The 18,125-nt window shown below is 42.3% G+C and overlaps 1 protein-coding gene across 6 annotated transcripts in view; it reads right to left on the bottom strand.

Moving 5' to 3' along the window:
• The window catches only part of Fhit (fragile histidine triad diadenosine triphosphatase), a 1,536,882-nt gene that overhangs the window by 1,492,898 nt on the left and 25,859 nt on the right, over nt 1-18,125 (bottom strand). For 4 of the 6 annotated variants that reach the window (XM_076544519.1, XM_076544511.1, XM_076544513.1 and 1 more), the window contains exon 2: nt 8,892-8,940. Coding sequence is in view for 2 of the 6 variants with exons in the window: in XM_076544509.1 (XP_076400624.1) it covers nt 8,892-8,940; nt 10,032-10,057 (75 nt within the window). In the remaining 4 variants the exon portion in view is untranslated. Of the gene's footprint in view, nt 1-8,891; nt 8,941-10,031; nt 10,073-15,679; nt 16,160-18,125 lie in introns of those variants that run through there. The other 2 variants (XM_076544510.1, XM_076544509.1) reach the window with 2 other exon arrangements.

Raw genomic sequence — 18,125 nt, 5'->3', positions numbered from 1 at the left:
TATGTGGTGCTGCTGGTGGTTACAGAAAAACCTCTTTGCTGTTAAGCAGACACATATGAGAATAGTCTCTATGGTCAGTGGGTGCTGTCATATCAGCATGAGGCTTGCCAAAAAGCCAAAACAAAACAAAAACCACACGACAGCCAGTCTAAGGAAGTCAACACAGCAGAGCTGGAGGAGGGAAAAGGTCAAGACACGAGGACTGTGATGGCATCATTGAGCCAGTGAACTAACAGAGCCTATAGTGACACCCTTCAGGAGGCCTTCTGTCCTGATAGAACTCATTTTTCCTAGTCCAATAGGTTTTGTTTTGGGAATTTCAAATGCAAGTTGGTAGAGCAATTCAGAAAATACTTGTCAGCGCTTAGCAATCTGTCACCAGTTTAATGCTCAGCGCCCTCTCCCTGAAGCACAGTGGCAACCATCAAAGGCACCCTGGTGGGTCCCCAGGTGCTCAACACCAATTGGATCCCAGACTTTGAGTCAGGGCTCTGGGGCATCCTCACAGCAATCCTGACATCCAAGAGGTGCAGCAGGTGGACATGGAGGGTGAGGGGCTTTTCCTTCTAATTCCCTTAGTTTTTTAAACCATTTCAAGTTGACTTTTTGATTATTTGCAGCCAAAAGCATCTCCAACAATAAATCTATCTGCACATAATTAGCAGGAAATTTATGTATCTTCCTTTGAGCAAAGACTCCAGAGAAAAGGTACAGAGATCCATAATTCTGCCAACATTCTCCCAAATCCTTAAATGATAGATCTTAAATGATTATTTTCCAAAAAAGAAAGACAAGTGCGAAGCCAGAAAAAAAGATGAATTATGCAAGCACCTGGCCCTCATCTGAGAGCCATCAAGCACCCACCTAGTGACATCTTGCCTTCTCAGCATTCAGTCGGGCAGCGTCATTTAGAAATACCAATCTGTACGGTAGGTCATCCTTCCTGGGAGTAATCTCCCTTTCTCATTTCAAGAGCTTTAACACATTTGGCCTCAAGGGAATGTCTAAAGAGAAAGTTATCACAGGCAATCCCAACCCTCAAATCCTGTCACCAGTAAGGATTCCCCCACCAAGGCTTAAATACATTGAAAGGACTGTGCCAGACCCCACAAAGGACAACAGATAAAGATAAGTACAGGCTGTTTTGCTTTGCTCAAAGCCATCCTGTTTCCTCTGATCTTGCCTGGGTAGCCAACTGCAGGAGAGTGAGAAATGGGTTTTCCTGATACTGGAGATAACCTGAAAGTGTTCCAGTTCCTTAAGGTAGGGGAAACTGTCACCCAACACCTAGCAGGACTTTCAATGGGGCAGTGACAGGATGCTGAGAACATGGAGACTTTGGCCTTGACGTCACAGTAAAGAACCCAACCTCTTTTGATTAGAAACAAAGCTATATTGCTCTGGGTGAGCAAGAGGCCTCAAAGGGTGGCTGCTGTAAGATGGAAGGGCCTTTTCCTCAAGGTTCTGGGCTGCCCCGGGCCTGCTGCACCTTTGCACCAATGACCACAAGTAAATACAAAGCTCAAATAGCACTCAGCCAGTTTTCCCCAATATTTAAAGGGAAAATATAACCAAGTATGCCCCGTGCATTATTAAAATTGTGTAGCTCTTCCCTCCAGAATGAAACATTCCCTCCTGGTGTTAGGGGGGGGGGGTGTCACCACATAACTAGCATAGCTCAGTGATCTTTAGGACTCACAAAGCACCTTCCCAGGGTTATATAAGCACTAAACAATTGCTTCCGGGGAGGAGCTATGTAGTGAGGGCCAGTGACACAGCTCTGGAGTCATCCACAGTGGGCAGGAGGATTCTCAGGGCACAGCTGCCACCTCACCTGTGCTTCCTTAAGAACTCCCACTAAGGCCACGGCTTCACCGAGGTGGTGTGGCTGGGCTGGGTTCTTGGCACTCTGATGGGAAAAGTTACACCACAAAAGCCACACATGTAAGCTTTAAAACAGTTTTTCAAAATGACATTTTTAAGTCAGCATGCAAACTCGGTTTGTATTTTTGGCTGGTTTGACATGTCCTGAGCTTCTAAAGGACTCTACACTCCCAGGACAAGTTCTTCTTGGTCATTCAGTATATTCACTGCCATACATTCTGCTACTTTATAAAAGGCAAGCTAGCTGTGAAGCAGGAGGCTTCATGGATGAGGAACAATATTCAATATTTTTAAGCAGTCACACAAAAGTCAACAACAAACTCCTTTTCTCTTAATTCTCTTCCAAAATGTCACACTCACTTATGAGAAGGGACTTGATTTGCCTCGATGTACTGGGCATTAATGCGGACTGTCTGAAAGAGGAAGTGCCCTACATGCACGGAGCTTCAAATTGCTGAGATTCCCAAACAAAACAAAAGCATTTCAAGTCACACATGGGATGTGAAGTGAAAACGTTCTTAGAGGGAATAGTCTCTAATAATACATACCTACTTCAGAGAGTGCTGGGAAGCTCTATTAACACCAGCCGAACACTTTAAGATCTTCAAATAAAATCACAGTAGAAATGCAAACTATTATTACTATGGCTCTGAAATAATTTCACACCTAGGGATGAGAAAACCCCAGGCCAAATTTTACCACTTCTCTTCTGCCTGATAAACAAACAGTGCCAAGTATGGAGGTGGTGACAGGCAGAACAAAGACATCAGGTTTCCTCTGCCACTGAAGTTGTGTATTCTCCTCCATGTCACTTTAGGGGAACTTTCAGAGGAAAGTAAGTCTTTTAAAGGGAAGAGCTAAAATGGGGATAGATTTTTTGTTTTTGTGCCAGGCCAAACGACAAAGCTAACTGAACTAAAGTCATCTGACCCATTTCTCTGTGGCACATTCCCTCCAAGCACCTCCCAAACTTAAAAATGATGGGACATGTCCTTATACAAGTGACCACCAGTGTCATGATACTTACTAGGTCAGAGACCAGGTGCTTTAGCAGACATCAGGACTGCTGCTGGGCAACGGAGGGAGCAAGCAGCACAGCCGTGTGCCACTGATGACGGTGGCAATAGTGACTGAGAATGAGTGCCATCAACAGAGCTATGATAAAGGAAGGACAGGACTCAGCAGAACTGCCTGGGTGCACACTACCCCTGCTCTGGCAGAGATCAGGACCTGGAGTATGCTGCCCAAGCCTGCTCTTGCTTTCCACCCCAGGCCTCCTGACTAGCATAACAACTGGAGTGACAATATTTATCCCAGATGTCTTGATTAGGACTACTAACTCTACTGAGATCTGATACTAGTGCTCTGAACAAACTACTTGGTTTAAGCCCTACTTTCCATATCAGTAAAATGCAAACATCCTTCTGACCTATCTACTACTATCTTCTTCATATGACATTAGTGAATACTCAGGAAAATAATTTTTGAAATCATGTATTAATATAAATTAAATTAAATTAACTACATTAAAATTTACACATTAAAAGAAATAATCAACTAGACTATACCTCCTGGCTTAATATGGAAAAAAATATATCATTACAATAATGTAATAATTTCCTATAGATTTAAACAAAAATTGTGTCATAACTGTATTAGAAGGCTGTGGGAAACAGAGTGGTAGGAATAGGAAATGTCAGAGTTAGTGTCAGAATTACATATTAGGGAAAAGTAAGAGAGGCGTTTTATTTAGAAACAAAAAAGGGAATAGCAATCGTATCAGAACAGAGAGTGGCTAATTTCGGGCGATCTGAGGAGAGGGGATGGGTGCTGCAGTTTCCTTATTTGCTTCGTGATGCTATTCCATTTAAATAATGTAGACATGTTGTTTTCATTAAATGCCAAATGACAACTCATAATATAAGATGGCATACTTCTATATATACTAGGTTTAATGCAGATTTTTTTTCTACTTGCTAAAACTTACATTTTTAAACCTTCCTAGAGCTAACTCTACACAGTTCTTAGGCAGTTCTTAGGAGTGTACAGCAAACAGTTAATGTTATCTCTGGTACACCATATCCCTAAAAATACATATGTTGAATTGAATTGAGACATTTACAGAAAGTAATAGACTTTATAATTTGCAAAACATTTCTATGTACATGATCAGTGTGTGATCCTCAAACACACCTATGCACTGTACAAGTTAAGTTACTCTGATTCTGCAGATGAGAAACATGAGCTTTAGGGAAATTAGGACTATTGCCCAGAGCTCAAAGCTAGCAGGCTGCAGAACCAAACTAGAAGGCATTCTTCCCAACACTTTAGCTAAGGCTCTTCCCAGCATGCAGTGCAACCAAGCTACTCAGTCACAACAGGGGAGCAAAGGTGATGTCCCTGGAACAGTCCTTAGGCACCTTTGTTCCAGGACCTGCACAGAGAAGAGAAGCAGGCAACAAAGAAGACCTAGGGGAACTTACCCATTCCGTCCTCAGGGACCCAAACAATGGAGCTTGCAACCGCATTTTACACATCAGCAAAACAGAGTTCAATGGAACAAAAAGCAGTATTAAAAAGAGAAATTAAAATCGGAGAAAAGTCAAAAACAGACAATACTGTTTTGTTCTGAGATGCTGGGGTAAATGAGAGAGAACTGCAGCTCCTCTCAAGCCTGGGCCACAAGGAGTGCAAGCCCCAGGCGTTAGATGGCTGCCCCCCCAGCTCTCTGTGGGTGCCAGCGTTCCTGTCCTCTCAGAGAAGCATCCAAGGGGGGCTTCACTGTATCAGCCATGGGGGTCAGGGGGAGGGCCCCACAACAGTTCGTTTTTGAGATCCGTTTTGGTAGTCTGCTATAAAACATTCCGCTCCTATACAGAGTGGAAGAAGGTAATGAATGCTGTCTTCATTGTAAATGTCCAAACATAGCCATTTACTCGAAATCTTGCTCACTAATGTAAAAACTATTAGTCAGGTTCTCAAATTGTAAGCAAGATAAACAAACTGGCTAAATCTAGATGATTGAAGGACAACTGGAAGCAGCTAAGTAAGGCATGGAGGCCGCCAAGAGCCAAGCCAGACATGGAGGCTAACTGCCAGGGTATGGTCAGACCAGAAGGTCCACCTGGGACAAAGGAGTTTCTAGAAAAGGATCTGAATTCCAAAGAACAAGCATGCACTTCAACATGCTTGCAGATGCCCTACATGTGGGACTGCAAGAGTCCTCCACAGCATCCCCCAAGAGGAAATAAAAGCCCTTGAGGAGAAAAGGAGGGGATGGGGGAGGGTCTCCATCTATACTTACCAAGGCTTTCTTCAAAAATTCCTTAACAACCTTCCTAGCAGTAGATCACTAATTCCTAAGAATATAATTTTAGTAACTAGCCATACACAGCCAAAAGGCCCATCTCCCTGATGCCCACAAAACTTAACCCTGACCATCTTTTGCCTCTGAAAGTTTCTCATATTTCTTTTTCATTACATTTCCTGATTCTCTCTCTTCTCTCTCTTCTCTCTCTCTCTCTCTCTCTCTCTCTCTCTCTCTCTCTCTCTCTCTCTCTCTCTCTCTCTCTGTGTGTGTGTGTGTGTGTGTGGACACGACACAGGATGCAGACAGAGGTCGGGGGACTAACGGTAGTTAGTTCCCTCCATGTACCATGTGAAGCCCGGTGATTGAACACCCGTCATCTGGCTTGGCAGCAAGCACCTCTGTCTGCTGAGCTACCTTACCATTCCTAATTATCTACTAAAAGTAATTTTTTCATTTGATTCCTGAGGATAAATCAAGATTTTCTCTCTTTTTTGTTGGTAATAATATGTTCATTTTGAAAACATCATGAGACATCTTTTAAAGATAAATGGTATCCCAGTGTGGTGGTACATGCCTTTAGTTTCAGCATTCAGGAGGCAGAGGCAGGTGGATCCCTGAGTGTGAGTCCAGCCTGATCTACAAAGCAAGTTCCAGGACAGCCAGGGCTACACAGAGAAACCCTGTCTCAAACAACAACAACAAAAAAGAAGAAGAAGAAGAAGAAGAAGAAGAAGAAGAAGAAGAAGAAGAAGAAGAAGAAGAAGAAGAAGAAGAAGAAGAAGAAGAAGAAGAAGGAACCAGAGAGACCTGGCTCAGTGCTTAGCAAGCAGTACTTGCTGCTCTTAAGGAAGGTTCAACAGTTTCCACTACCCAGGTCAGGTCAGGCAGCTAAAAACTACCTGTAACTCCAGTTTCAGGGGAATCTGACACTTTTGTCTTCCATGGGCATCTGTACTCAAGTGCACATACCCACACACATACACACATAATTAAAAACAATTTAAAAAGTAATCATTAAAAGAATAAAAAGGGTGGGCCTGGCTGGGGAGACAGCTCAAACCATAAGGAGCATGCTGTGCAAGCAGAGGACCTGAGCTTGATCCCCAACATCTACATCAAAAAGGCTGCCTTAAGCAATCCCATTGGTGGAGAGTAGAGACAGGAGGATGCCTGCAACTGGCTGGCTAGCCAATCTAGCCCAATTGGTATGCTCCAGATTAAGTGAGAAAGTATCAAAAAATAAGTCAGAAAGCAATGATGGAAAGTAACTGGTGTCAACCTCTGTCCTACACAGAAACACACACTTACACACTTAAGTACACACACACACACACACACACACACACACACACACACACACACACACACACACACATAGTAGAATATTTTAAGGTGTGCTACTTTTGTTTATGTTGCATTTGTTTAACTCTGTGAAGCTGTGTTACTGTGCCTGTCTAAAACACATGATGGTCTAATAAAGAACTGGCCAATAGCAAGGCAGGAGAAAGGACAGGCGGGGCTGGCAGGCAGAAAGTATGAATAGAAGGAGAAATCTGAGAGAAGAAGACTAAGAATGAGACAGAAAAGGGGAGGACATGAGGGCACAGGCGCCCAGCTACACAACCAGCACACCACGGTAAGAGTAAGATTTATGGAAGTAAGAGAACAGGTAAAGCCCAGGGGCAAAAGGTAGATGGGGATAACTTAAGATAAGGAAAGCTGGCTAGAAACTAAGCCAAGCTAAAGCTGGGCATTCATAAGTAAGAGTGCTTTTCCATGTCTACTTGAGAGCTGGGCGGTGGGTCCCCAAAAGAGCCAAAAACAACCAACAACACACACACACACACACACACACACACACACACACACACACACACGCACACACACACGCACACACAGGTACACAGGCACACATATAGATATAAATACACAAATGAGTGAAAAGAATGTCATTTTTCAAAATATTTAATAAATTTTTAAGGCTGTTATTGCTCATGATGATGATGAGGAGGAGGAGGAGAACAAAAGAGGAGGAACAGGAGGAAGTGACAATAGCAACAACAGCAGTAGCAGGTAACATCTGCTTATCATGGACCAGGACATGCTCTTGCACAAGAACCATATGATGTACAATATATCTTATCATCTCCATTGCACAGACAGGGAAGAGAATGAATAATTTGTTCGTGGTCCAATAACCAGTGTAGGACCAAACCCATGTCCAACTCCAGAGTACTACCTGGACCAAGAACACAGTACAAAACACTCCCTCCTCCAAAGGAATGCCTCCCTCAAATGCCCTTATCATCTATAACTCCAACGCTATTGCATCCTGCCATGTTCCAGGAAATGGCTCAAGGCTGCAGGGACATGAATGATATATGAAAATGAGAATCATCTACATCTTCATATGGTATTTTCTTCACTATAGCCACCCACTAAATCAAAATTGCAAGACAGCCAGGTTTCCTACCCCAGAACTTGATCACCCCAAAGCACATCCTCCTAACAGTTTTTATAGATAATGTTTTAACTCTTCCAAATAGATCTTCCTTCAATTTCTTTGTACAACTACACTTTACTCTCAAAATGAACATTAAAATCTCATCTGTCATAAAGTTAGAAATAACTTAAAATAGAAAGTAAATCAAAATCACTTTTCAACTTTAACCAAAGTGGTCACAGCCATAATTACTATAATAAAAATGACAGAAAAAAAACCTCTAAATTTGTCAAAAACATAATTGATGATGAAAACAAACGTAAAATTATGGCATATTTCACCCTGCCACCAAAGCCTCCTGATGAAAGCACAGCCCTATAATTCCTCAGAGTGAATTCTCTAAATTAAAATACTTCATGCAGAACAGAAATTAAACAATGAACCAAAGAACACTGCTGTACAGAGTGCGCTTATAAATATACCTACAAAGAGGAAACAATTACATTTTCCCATGTAAAAACCAACTCAACCGGAATGTTTCACAGGAGGCCCAACTGGTTGTTTTTTTGGGTTTTTTTGTTTTGTTTTTTTGGTGTTTGTTTTTTTTTTGTGTGTGTGTGTGTGTGTGTGTGTGTGTGTGTGTGTGTGTGTGTGTGTGTGTGTGTTTGGTTTTTTGTTTTGTTTTGTTTTTTGTTTGTTTGTTTGTTTGTATTGCTTTGAACTTGGAAGTTCCCTTCCTGTAACTTGCTTAGGATGCAGTATGACTGGGTGAAATGTAATTAGCCCCACCAAACTGGTACAAAACCAGCTCTTCCATTCAACCACATGACTGACTTCCATGATAAATTTGATCCAACCCAACTGAAATGCTACTCTGCATTTTATTTTAAATGCTTTATTTGACCAGCTGGTTTTATTTCAATATTGACCAGAAGTGGTACAAGTGCGTTCTTTTTCCATCTAGCATTAATCTTAGTAAACTTAGCTCTATTGGAATGTCTTAACTGCTGAAAAGAAAGCAAAAGTCAGCAAACACACAATTGCATTTGGCTACCCTCAGCACATCATTTTATTTCCTCCTGCTCGATGCTAACTATTCCTCAGCACTTTTGCCTAGGAAGGAGCACGAGCAGGTGGGGAAAGAAGTTGTCCTGTCAGCTGTATCTTTAATCCAAGTCTTTAAATCTCTGAATAAAAGAAAAATCAATGTGGTAAAGGCAATGTTTGTCAAGGCCATGTAATAAATACACTTACCTTTACAGACTGTTCTCGGTGGATTTCCCTTCTTTGCTGGGCTTCAAAGCTACGAAGAGATAAAAATGAAAGACTGAGATGTCTGAGAGTAAAACACCACATGTTTCCTCTCTGTTTCTCAACAGAATTTCCATGTGCTGTGCTATGTGGTGCGAGTTAAAAACACATAGATGAAACTTGTGCCTCACCCCTGCCCGGAAGGCCAACCAGACGCACAGACAGCTATGGTTTTAATGTCTCCCAGTGCTTCATGTGTCAAAATTTCATTTCTACCACAGGCATGAAGAAAATAAAAGCTTAATCTGAATCTGGCTAGAGTGGGGGACATTAAGAAATCATTAGGTGCAGATTCAGTTATTAGTAAAGGCTTCAAAATTGAATTCTGGAATCCTGATGACTTTCCAGAGAGAAGGAAAGAAATCAGACAGCCATGACAAGAAACGCGCGCGCGTGTGTGTGTGTGTGTGTGTGTGTGTTACTAAAGGAGTATGATCTGTGAAAAGGCACACATTCATGTATCTGTACACACACACCTACACTCCCTGTCTCTTGCTATGTGATGATCTGCCAGCCATGGTGTTCTGCCATGAAAACACTATCACCAGATGTAGTCCTTCGACCTCCCACCTTCAAAACCACTATCCAAATAAACCTCTTAGACTTTTACAGCTGCCCCATCTGCTGCAGTGTGTTAATAGCAAAGGGAAAACAGGCTGACATCGTTACAAATCGAAAACAGCAAACAGTTCCTCAGATCTGCATCATGCAAACTTCGCCACATCTATAGCCAAACCATTTGGGCTGTGAACACCTCAGCAGTGAGTGGCGTGTAGACTGTGGGCTTGCATGTCGTATTAAACATCAGGATGCAATCTGACTAAGTCCTTATGTTCTCAGTCTTTTTCCACCACCCACAAGAACGTTTAGTTCTGGAAGACTGTTCAGTCATATAGAGCACATGGGCCGGGAGCTCAACTGAGTGCTGTTGTCCCTAAAAGAGAGGGTGGCAGATGCCTGCACATGCACAATCACCTTTCTGCAGAAAGAATGCAGCCTTCTTTTAGGAGAAACTTGCAAGAGAGCAAAAGCTACAACTGCATATTTCAAATCAAATCTTTGCTTGTTCACTTCCCTACTTACCAAAATATACTATACGTTTGCCACATACTAGTCAATGAGATCTGTGAAAACACCTGCAAAATGACAACCGTTAGGAAATAATGACAACTTAGGGTTTGGGGAAGCTGATTCTACAGTATCCGACATGACTCACACAGTCTATGAATTTACTGTGATTTGACTCTTCGCGTATTCTTGACTAGGTTCTCATTTATCCTAAAGTTGCAATAGTTGAGAAATAGTTATTTTTTATTTTTTTATGTTCAATATTCTAAGTGATGGCTTTAAGTTTTACAGGACTATTTTCCTCCATGTTCCTTAACTCCACCAAAGAATGGGCTATATTCATAGGCAATGCTATAATACTAGAATACTAATGCAGGCCCCTCCATGAAAAAGCATCAAAATTTTCTCATGCTTCTCCTAGTTCCACGGAACACTGCAGGGATGGGAAAAGCATAATTTGGGAAAGAATAAATCAAATTGTATAGCATTTCTTTTTTTGAAATGTGAGAGATTTATGGTCTGAAACCCTTTCCATTTCAAATACATAGAAATGCTAAGCAAAGGAAAGAATTGTAAGTGGCAAAGAGAAAGAGCAACATGAAAAACAATGCATATAAATTTTCTAGAATGAAAGCTATGAGTCCTCGTAAGAAGCACATCAAAATCATACAATAAATACAAGAAAATCCAAACTTAGATGCATCCAGATGAAACTCAAGGACATCAGAGACAGAACAGCAGTCCGAAGTTCAATCAGAAAAAGACACCTGCAGAAGAACATGTTACCCACCCATAAAAATAAAAGCAAGGCAGTGATGGTATAACATGTTCAAAGTGCTAAGAATAAGAAATTCAATACATTTCACCCATGCCAACTCTATCATTCAAAAGTGGTAAAGGAATCAGGACACTGTTCAGACAAATACTGCTGTCTGTCCATGGTAGTTTGCTTTTGCTGGAAAAACAAAGATGTGCTTGAATACATAGAAATCCATCTCAGAAGGAAGATGATGAACGAGAAGCAATGGTGACCAGGGAAAGTCCACTGAACTGAATAATCAATAATGAATATTAACCAAAATTCAGATTGTAAAGAAAGAATAATCAGAATTATTGTAAAGAAAAGGGAAACACCAGTGATGATGTCTTAGTCAGGTTTACTATTGCCGAGATGAAACACCATGACTAAAAACAACTTGGGGAGGAAAGGGTTTATTCAGCTCACACTTCCACATCACTGTTCATCATCAAAGGAAGTCAGGGCAGGAACCTGAGGCAGGAGCTGATGCCCAGGCCATGGAGGGTGCTGCTTACTGGCTTGCTCCCCATGGCTTGCTCACCCTGCTTTCTTAGAGAACCCAGGACCACCTGCCCAGGGATGGCACCACTCACAGTGGGATAGACCCTCCCCATCTATCACTAATTAAGAAAATGCCCCACAGCAGGATCTTATAAGGCATTGTCTCAATTAAGGTTCCCTCCTTTCAGATGACTCTAGCCTGTGTCAAGCTGACATGAAACTGGCCAGCACAGATGATAACAACCAATTCTTAGTGTTTGCAAATAAACGCAGTTGAGAAGTTTACACCAAGAACACGGAACATAGTAAGAGAGCGAAATTTAGAGAGAAGTCAGAGTGTTAACATTACATGTCAGTATTAGATGACCCTATAGAAATTAACTAGCATTTCCTTGTCAACATAACTACTAACTTGTACAGCCATGCTGACAACATCCACACAGAAACAGTCTAAGAACACCATGGATAAAAGCAGCGTGGCAAAACGCAGGAAACAGCCCAAATATCAAAACAGTACAATAAAACGCTTATAGATTCTTCAAATCAAATAATATACAAATTGGAAAAGCTGATGGAACCATCATCAAGATTAACAAGGCTGGTGTGAAAGCAAGTCATAGCAGATCTTCCATAATATTCCATTTGCATGCATTCCAAAAAAGCAAAAAATAAATACCGGGTTGTTTGGAAATACAGCGTAAGTAGAAAGAAAATCTAAAAATGAAAGCAAAGAGATGTCTTTGCTCTTTACTGACTTAGGACACATAAGTCAGAGTCTCTGTCTTGGAGTGGGGGTAGGTATCTAAGGAACAACACAGAGCTTCAGAGTATGGGAGGGTTCTAGTCTGAGGAGAGGCAGTTAGATGATTGTTTTATTATTTTCTTCCATATATTTGGACATTTTCAAAAAATGTACATTTCAAAAGCCATTTGTATATATCACCTGTTTCCCTTTGTCTTGTTTGGGTTTTTTCCAGAGAAGGGGGCCTCATTATGTGCCCCAGAATTGGCCTCCAATTCTCTTCCTTTGCAGTCTCCTGAGGGAGAGGATTAAAGCATGCTAAATGTACAGGCCAGATTCCAAAGGTGAGTGTCCCAAGACAGAGCCAGGCAGAAGTCATACTTTTTAGGACAGAGGATCAAAAGTCACACAGTACTATTGGCACTTCACAAACCTCACCCTGACAAAAACATACACACCTCCAAAGGGAAGGACTGTCCATCACACTGTAAGATCACATGGGCTGTGTACCTGTGTTGGAGCAAGCACACTTGGGGAACACATTGATCCTCAGCATTCAGTAGCAAACCCGCAGTGAATGTTCTCTTCTCAGCACGTGTTAACAAACACCACAACCTGAGTTAATCCTTGAACCTCCACAGAGAAAGGAGACACACAACCAATGTCTGCAGGTCAGCCTCTGACCTCCACAAGCCTGCTGTGATACACATGAACATACAGATATATCCACACATTGCACGTGAACACATAAATAAACAAAAGCTTTTTTAAGAAATGGGTTTTAAGATTACATTCTTAATGGCAGCTTCCCTTTAGGGACTAGTTATGGGAGATTGTCTGAAACAGCTTTAGTCTCCCTTGTAATGTCTTGTGATGAATATGCAAGCTATTATCTGAAAGTATTATGTTCTGTGTGCTTATAATCTCTGACCTTAATCAGATGCTAAGTTATTTAAAACCTATAGCTGTTATTGTTCAAAGCTGCCTGCCTTATGCTTTATAAGCCCCAGATTTTATCACAACATCCATAATCATTCAATAAAATACTTGCTGAATGCACAAACACAAGTGCATCCTATGTATATAACATTTTTAGTGCCTGAAAATTAATGTGTGTGTGTGTGTGTGTGTGTGTGTGTGTGTGTGTGTGTGTGTGTGTGTGTGATCCTAAGTGGGAACAAGTCAGATCCCAAAAGCTCTTATTCATTCCTCTGCCCCAAATACCTATCCCTAGACAGAATTCATGAATCCCACACAATGAGCCTTCTCTTTCTTTGGCCTCCACTTGCTCAGCCAGGCAGACACTCTCCCCCACATCTTCAGAGCTGTTCCACTTCCTGCTCCCCCGAAGCCAAACTCACACACTCAGTTCTAGAGCAGACAGTGTCTACAGCCTTCTGATGACCTCCTGGAAGACAGAAATTAGATTTCAATGAACTCAAACAGGATTGGGCTTCAGCTGCTCCTCGAAGAAGTAAACATGGAACCAAAGCTGAGCAGGCCAAGAAGAGACTGATTAAGCTTGATGTTTTCTCAAAGCTTTCCAAACCCCAAGCCCCTCAAACCAGACCCACTCCCAGATCCCTTACCAACTGATCTGAATTTAAAGAAACAGCCTTCCCAAGTATGCAGACGGTTTAACTGAGGCCTCTCTTCTCACATTGAAAGCTATTTCTAAGAACCATGCAGGTGTGCCTGACATACAGCAAAGCTGCCCGGGACCCAGGCATTTGCTCTGCTGTCACATTCTGCAGGCCTCACCTGACTTAACTGCCATGTTGAGGGATTGGTTATTGACCTTTCAGTCTGTAACAATTATCTACATGGCTAGGGAAGAGGCTGTGCATTCAGGTACAGCGGTGGAGACACTGGATACATTCAGTTCTCATTTTCATTTTTATGCTACATTCGCTGAGCTGTTACTGCAGACAAATTACTGCAACTTCTCTCAAATGATAGCCAATTTTCAACCAAGAGAAGATTCTTAAACCACTTTCTAAAACCTTTTTCTACATATCGGTAAAAACCAGGCAGTTGGAAAACAGGCCTGGGTAAACCACCTGGTGATAAATGAGTATTTTTAAATACATGGAGTTATTTGAGAATCTGCATAGTGATTTAAACACTCACAAGAAATAGCAGCAAGACCCCAAAACCTTTCTCCAATATCTCTTAGAATTTGTATTTTAATTTATATGTATATATTCTGTATGAGGTATTCTGAGACGTTGTGAAACTTGGATATCCTCAGAGTTCAGAATAACCTACCCTTTGTGATTTACCTTACGTTGTAAAAATAAGTGGAAGTCCTTCCACAGCTCTGTACCTGCAATAATGACTTGATCTGTATTGCATCTACATCTTCTAGATGAGTGTCTAGCAAGTAACAGGCACTCAGCAAAGCTTGCTTAATACAAGAGTACGTTTTCATGATTAGTATACAATGATCTGAAATTCTCAGGCCATGGTTGCTTTGGGGATTTGCTCTTTGTTTTCATTTGTTCCTTACTTTCTCCTACTTTAAATTTCAGTTTCATAAAACAGAAAGTTCTCTCTGCTCAAGGTTGCCTTCCATAGCCCGAGGCATGTACATGTGCACCCCACACACACACACGCAGCACACCCTCACCACACACACCTGTTCAATACTGTCATATTTGCTAGACATTGTGAAAGTAAACTTGCCAAGCAGCCTGAGACCTGAAAACTATTATGTGACATCTGAGGAACAGAATACCAAGCGGTCAATACTTACCACCTCAAAATTTACAGAAATCCAGACAGATCAAATACCATGAAATCTCGGGGAGTATGACCTGAGATGGGTATGTGCCCCAAAAATGGGGGGTCAATGAATTTTTCTGACCATCAGACAGGACTAGAACATACTGGACCAATCTCAGGAGGCGACACTGTGACAATGTGACATTTGCACAGGGATGCCCTAACATGCCCCCAGTATGTTTTCTTGGAATGGGATGACATTTCAAGTCAAACAGCTCTGCTCCCAATAGCCCCAGCACTCCCCCAAACTCTAGTCTGAATTTGAGAAAAAGAAGTTCATCTTTCTGAAAAACTGAGGGTATATATGCTGGTCCAGACTTAAAACAGTCCATTTTCTAAGATGCCAAGGTAGACATCCAGTGGAGTCTCGTTTGCTACCTTCCTGGCATTCCTTAAACCTTAGCCTAAAAACTTGCTCTCATTTGAACAAATTCTTCCTCCTGGATCCCCACACTGGATACTTTGCGGGGCATATTGAAATAAGGTAGAAAGCTTCTTACCAAGAGGCAGAAGGAGTGGCTGTGTGTGCTGTAGTCTCACCAAGCCCCCGCTGCCCACAGTGGCTCTCCACATGTGAGTCAGCCCAAGGACCAATGGTCACTGCTGTTTTCACAGCCTCTGTCCTTCCTAAAGTCACCTTTCCTGCCCAGAAGAAACTAGAGATGCTCAGAATGCCAACTCCCCATTTTGTTTGTATAGTTACCAACTCTAACCCCCAGGTGACTCGAAAAAGCACCCTTGAGCAAAAGCTAAGAAGGGGCCAACATCTCCCAAACCGACAAGGCCCTGTGCCTCCCCCACAGAGCCTGTGTGTGCCCTCACTGAATCTGCACCCACCCGGAGTCCATGGTGCATGCTCTTCCAGACTCTGCTCCTCTTCAAGACCAGGAAACAGTCTGTGCAACTCCTGGCTCCTGGCCAAGGGCTCAAATGGCCCAGCGACGTCACTGGAAAAGGGAGTTCGATTGTGCCCTCCTCTAAACTCTCCATCTGGAAGATTCTCTGGCCTCATTCCCTCTCATTTTTAATCTGACAGACACTGCTGGACAGGGACACCCAAAGCAGACCAAAGTTCATCTTCCCTTCTCTACTTCTCGGCCTGGATAATCACAGGGGCAGAATGAGGTTGGCATGGAGCGGGACGCCAGGAACTAAATGAGGATCCCTGACCACTGGACCACATCAGTCCTGCCTTCCAAAGTCTTAATTAGCCCTCCTTCGCCTGGCACACCCATTTGCCTCTGGAACCCCTTGAGGCAGCAGGGTAAGGTGCCATGCTCACAGCAAGTCTTCAACAAAATACTGGTTGCTGATGGCAGTCAAAGCCTGTTGGCTCATGACTTGGCAATAACATCAGTTTGGAAAGTCTGGGCACCAGCAGCAAGATTTCTGCTCCCCATTCTGAAGTAGGCAGTTCTACCAGCTTTATTCTGGGTGATATTCAGCCTCCAGCTCAATTTGGAAGCAAAATGATCTTAACAAACACAGGCAGATTTGACAGACAGGCTGCTGAGCCCGGGGACCAAAACACGGGATAAAAAGCAGGAGAGGGGAAGGATGTACAGCAGAAGAAGAGGGGAAAATGCTATGGAGACGGAGCACGGGGCACGGGGCCAGTTGCCTCCCTGCTGCAGCTCTGAAGGAAGCTTCAAACACCACAACGTGAGGGCGGGGCAATGACAAAGAATCAAGGCAAGGGAAAGAGCAGCACCTCTTTGGAATTCTGATGCCAAGGCAAACCCGGTGGTAGCAGGGAACAGATTCAACAGTAAAAGTTGAGTTTTCAAAAGACAATGAGTCTTAATTCTGTCCTGTTTTGCAACTCTTGAACTTCAGTGACACACTGAAATTTCCTATTTTCCTAAGAGGACATTGATAAATACAATGGAAAGTCTGGATACATTTTCCCTTCTGCATTCATTATCTCTGGCCCTTATCCACAGGCCTATTGCAGACTAAATTGGATTTTGGATCACTGGTACTAAGGCACTGCAATTAATTAACAATAGAAACATAATATTTATACCCAGGCCTAACAGCATCTGACATTTAAACTATTCTGCCAGTCGGGCAAATTCCATTCTACAAATTTTCATTTTAATGAACATGACAGGCCACAGTTTACTTGATAGGCCAAGATGCAGAAGTAAGTTGATTTCCTGGCATGTGCTTCCAAGGACTGGTCATGCCACAGAGAAAGAAGCTAGGCAACCGTCAGAATAACAGAAAGACCTGGTCCCCGCTTCTACTCAGACATACCAAGGACATGCCACCCTGGTGATTCTTCTACAAAAGAGCCTGGACAAGCCTGTCCTTATCTCCTACATGTGCTCGAGGTTAAATGCCCTTATGATTCACTGGTTAATTGTTCTATCTCTGAGTTACTGATATTTTCTTGGGGGCACTTAAACCACTTAGTCTTTCCTAATTAAAAAGTGATGAACGGTTTTCAAGGCATGCAAAATATACAAGAGTTGGATCTGACACAGCTTTTTCAGTTGGCGCAAACCAGTCTTCCGTGTTTTGCCAGATGGTGTATCTCAGTAAGTCCTCAATTCCTGACTCAAGTGAGGGGCACTGTCACCACGATGATGACGCAGAGATAGTCTTAAATGCTATCTTGTTTTGCATTATGCTAACACCATGGACCCAACATTTATTCCTGCTGAAACTTTCACAGATTAAAGAAGTGTTCGTCTTTCTGTGACTCATTAGTCAAGCTAACAAAAGATGAAAACTTTCCACCTGATAAGAGCCATATGAAGTGTCTGATTCCCAGTGCTCCTCAAGATGGGCCAAGGGCATATCTATGTCAAGGGCAATGTCAGCAAGTAGAGTGGTGTGGATTTATCTAAAGCCATCCCCATACCCCCAAAACATGTATGTAAAGGAAACAAAGATTAAAGTTTTAACCACACATTACAACATGGAGAGAAGTTTTACAGACATGGAAGCAAAGTAAAAAACTAAGAATAAATGGTCCAAAGGATCCCTTTCTAATGGAAGTGCAATAGATTTCTAGCTTAGATATCTAAAACACCCATTATCTGTTTTAAATGTCACTGTAAAGGAAGTAAAATTAAAATGCATTTTATAAGTAATACTCCTTTGGAAGAGGATTTGGCTCACGAGCTACAATCAGCGCCTGAAATACCCACCTTCATGGTGGTAATTCACCCTCAAGCTGTATATGTGTTCAGGTGCGAAGTAGTAACTATGACCCATGTCACTTTTAGATATGGCCAAGGTACCAGACTATTAATTGCTGGAAAGATGAAAGCAT

Source organism: Peromyscus maniculatus, chromosome 9 (genome assembly GCF_049852395.1).
Source record: "Peromyscus maniculatus bairdii isolate BWxNUB_F1_BW_parent chromosome 9, HU_Pman_BW_mat_3.1, whole genome shotgun sequence".
Classification (NCBI taxonomy): Eukaryota; Metazoa; Chordata; class Mammalia; order Rodentia; family Cricetidae; genus Peromyscus; species Peromyscus maniculatus.
The sequence above is the reverse complement of the archived record's forward strand: the minus strand, read 5'-3'. Positions and strand labels throughout refer to the sequence as shown.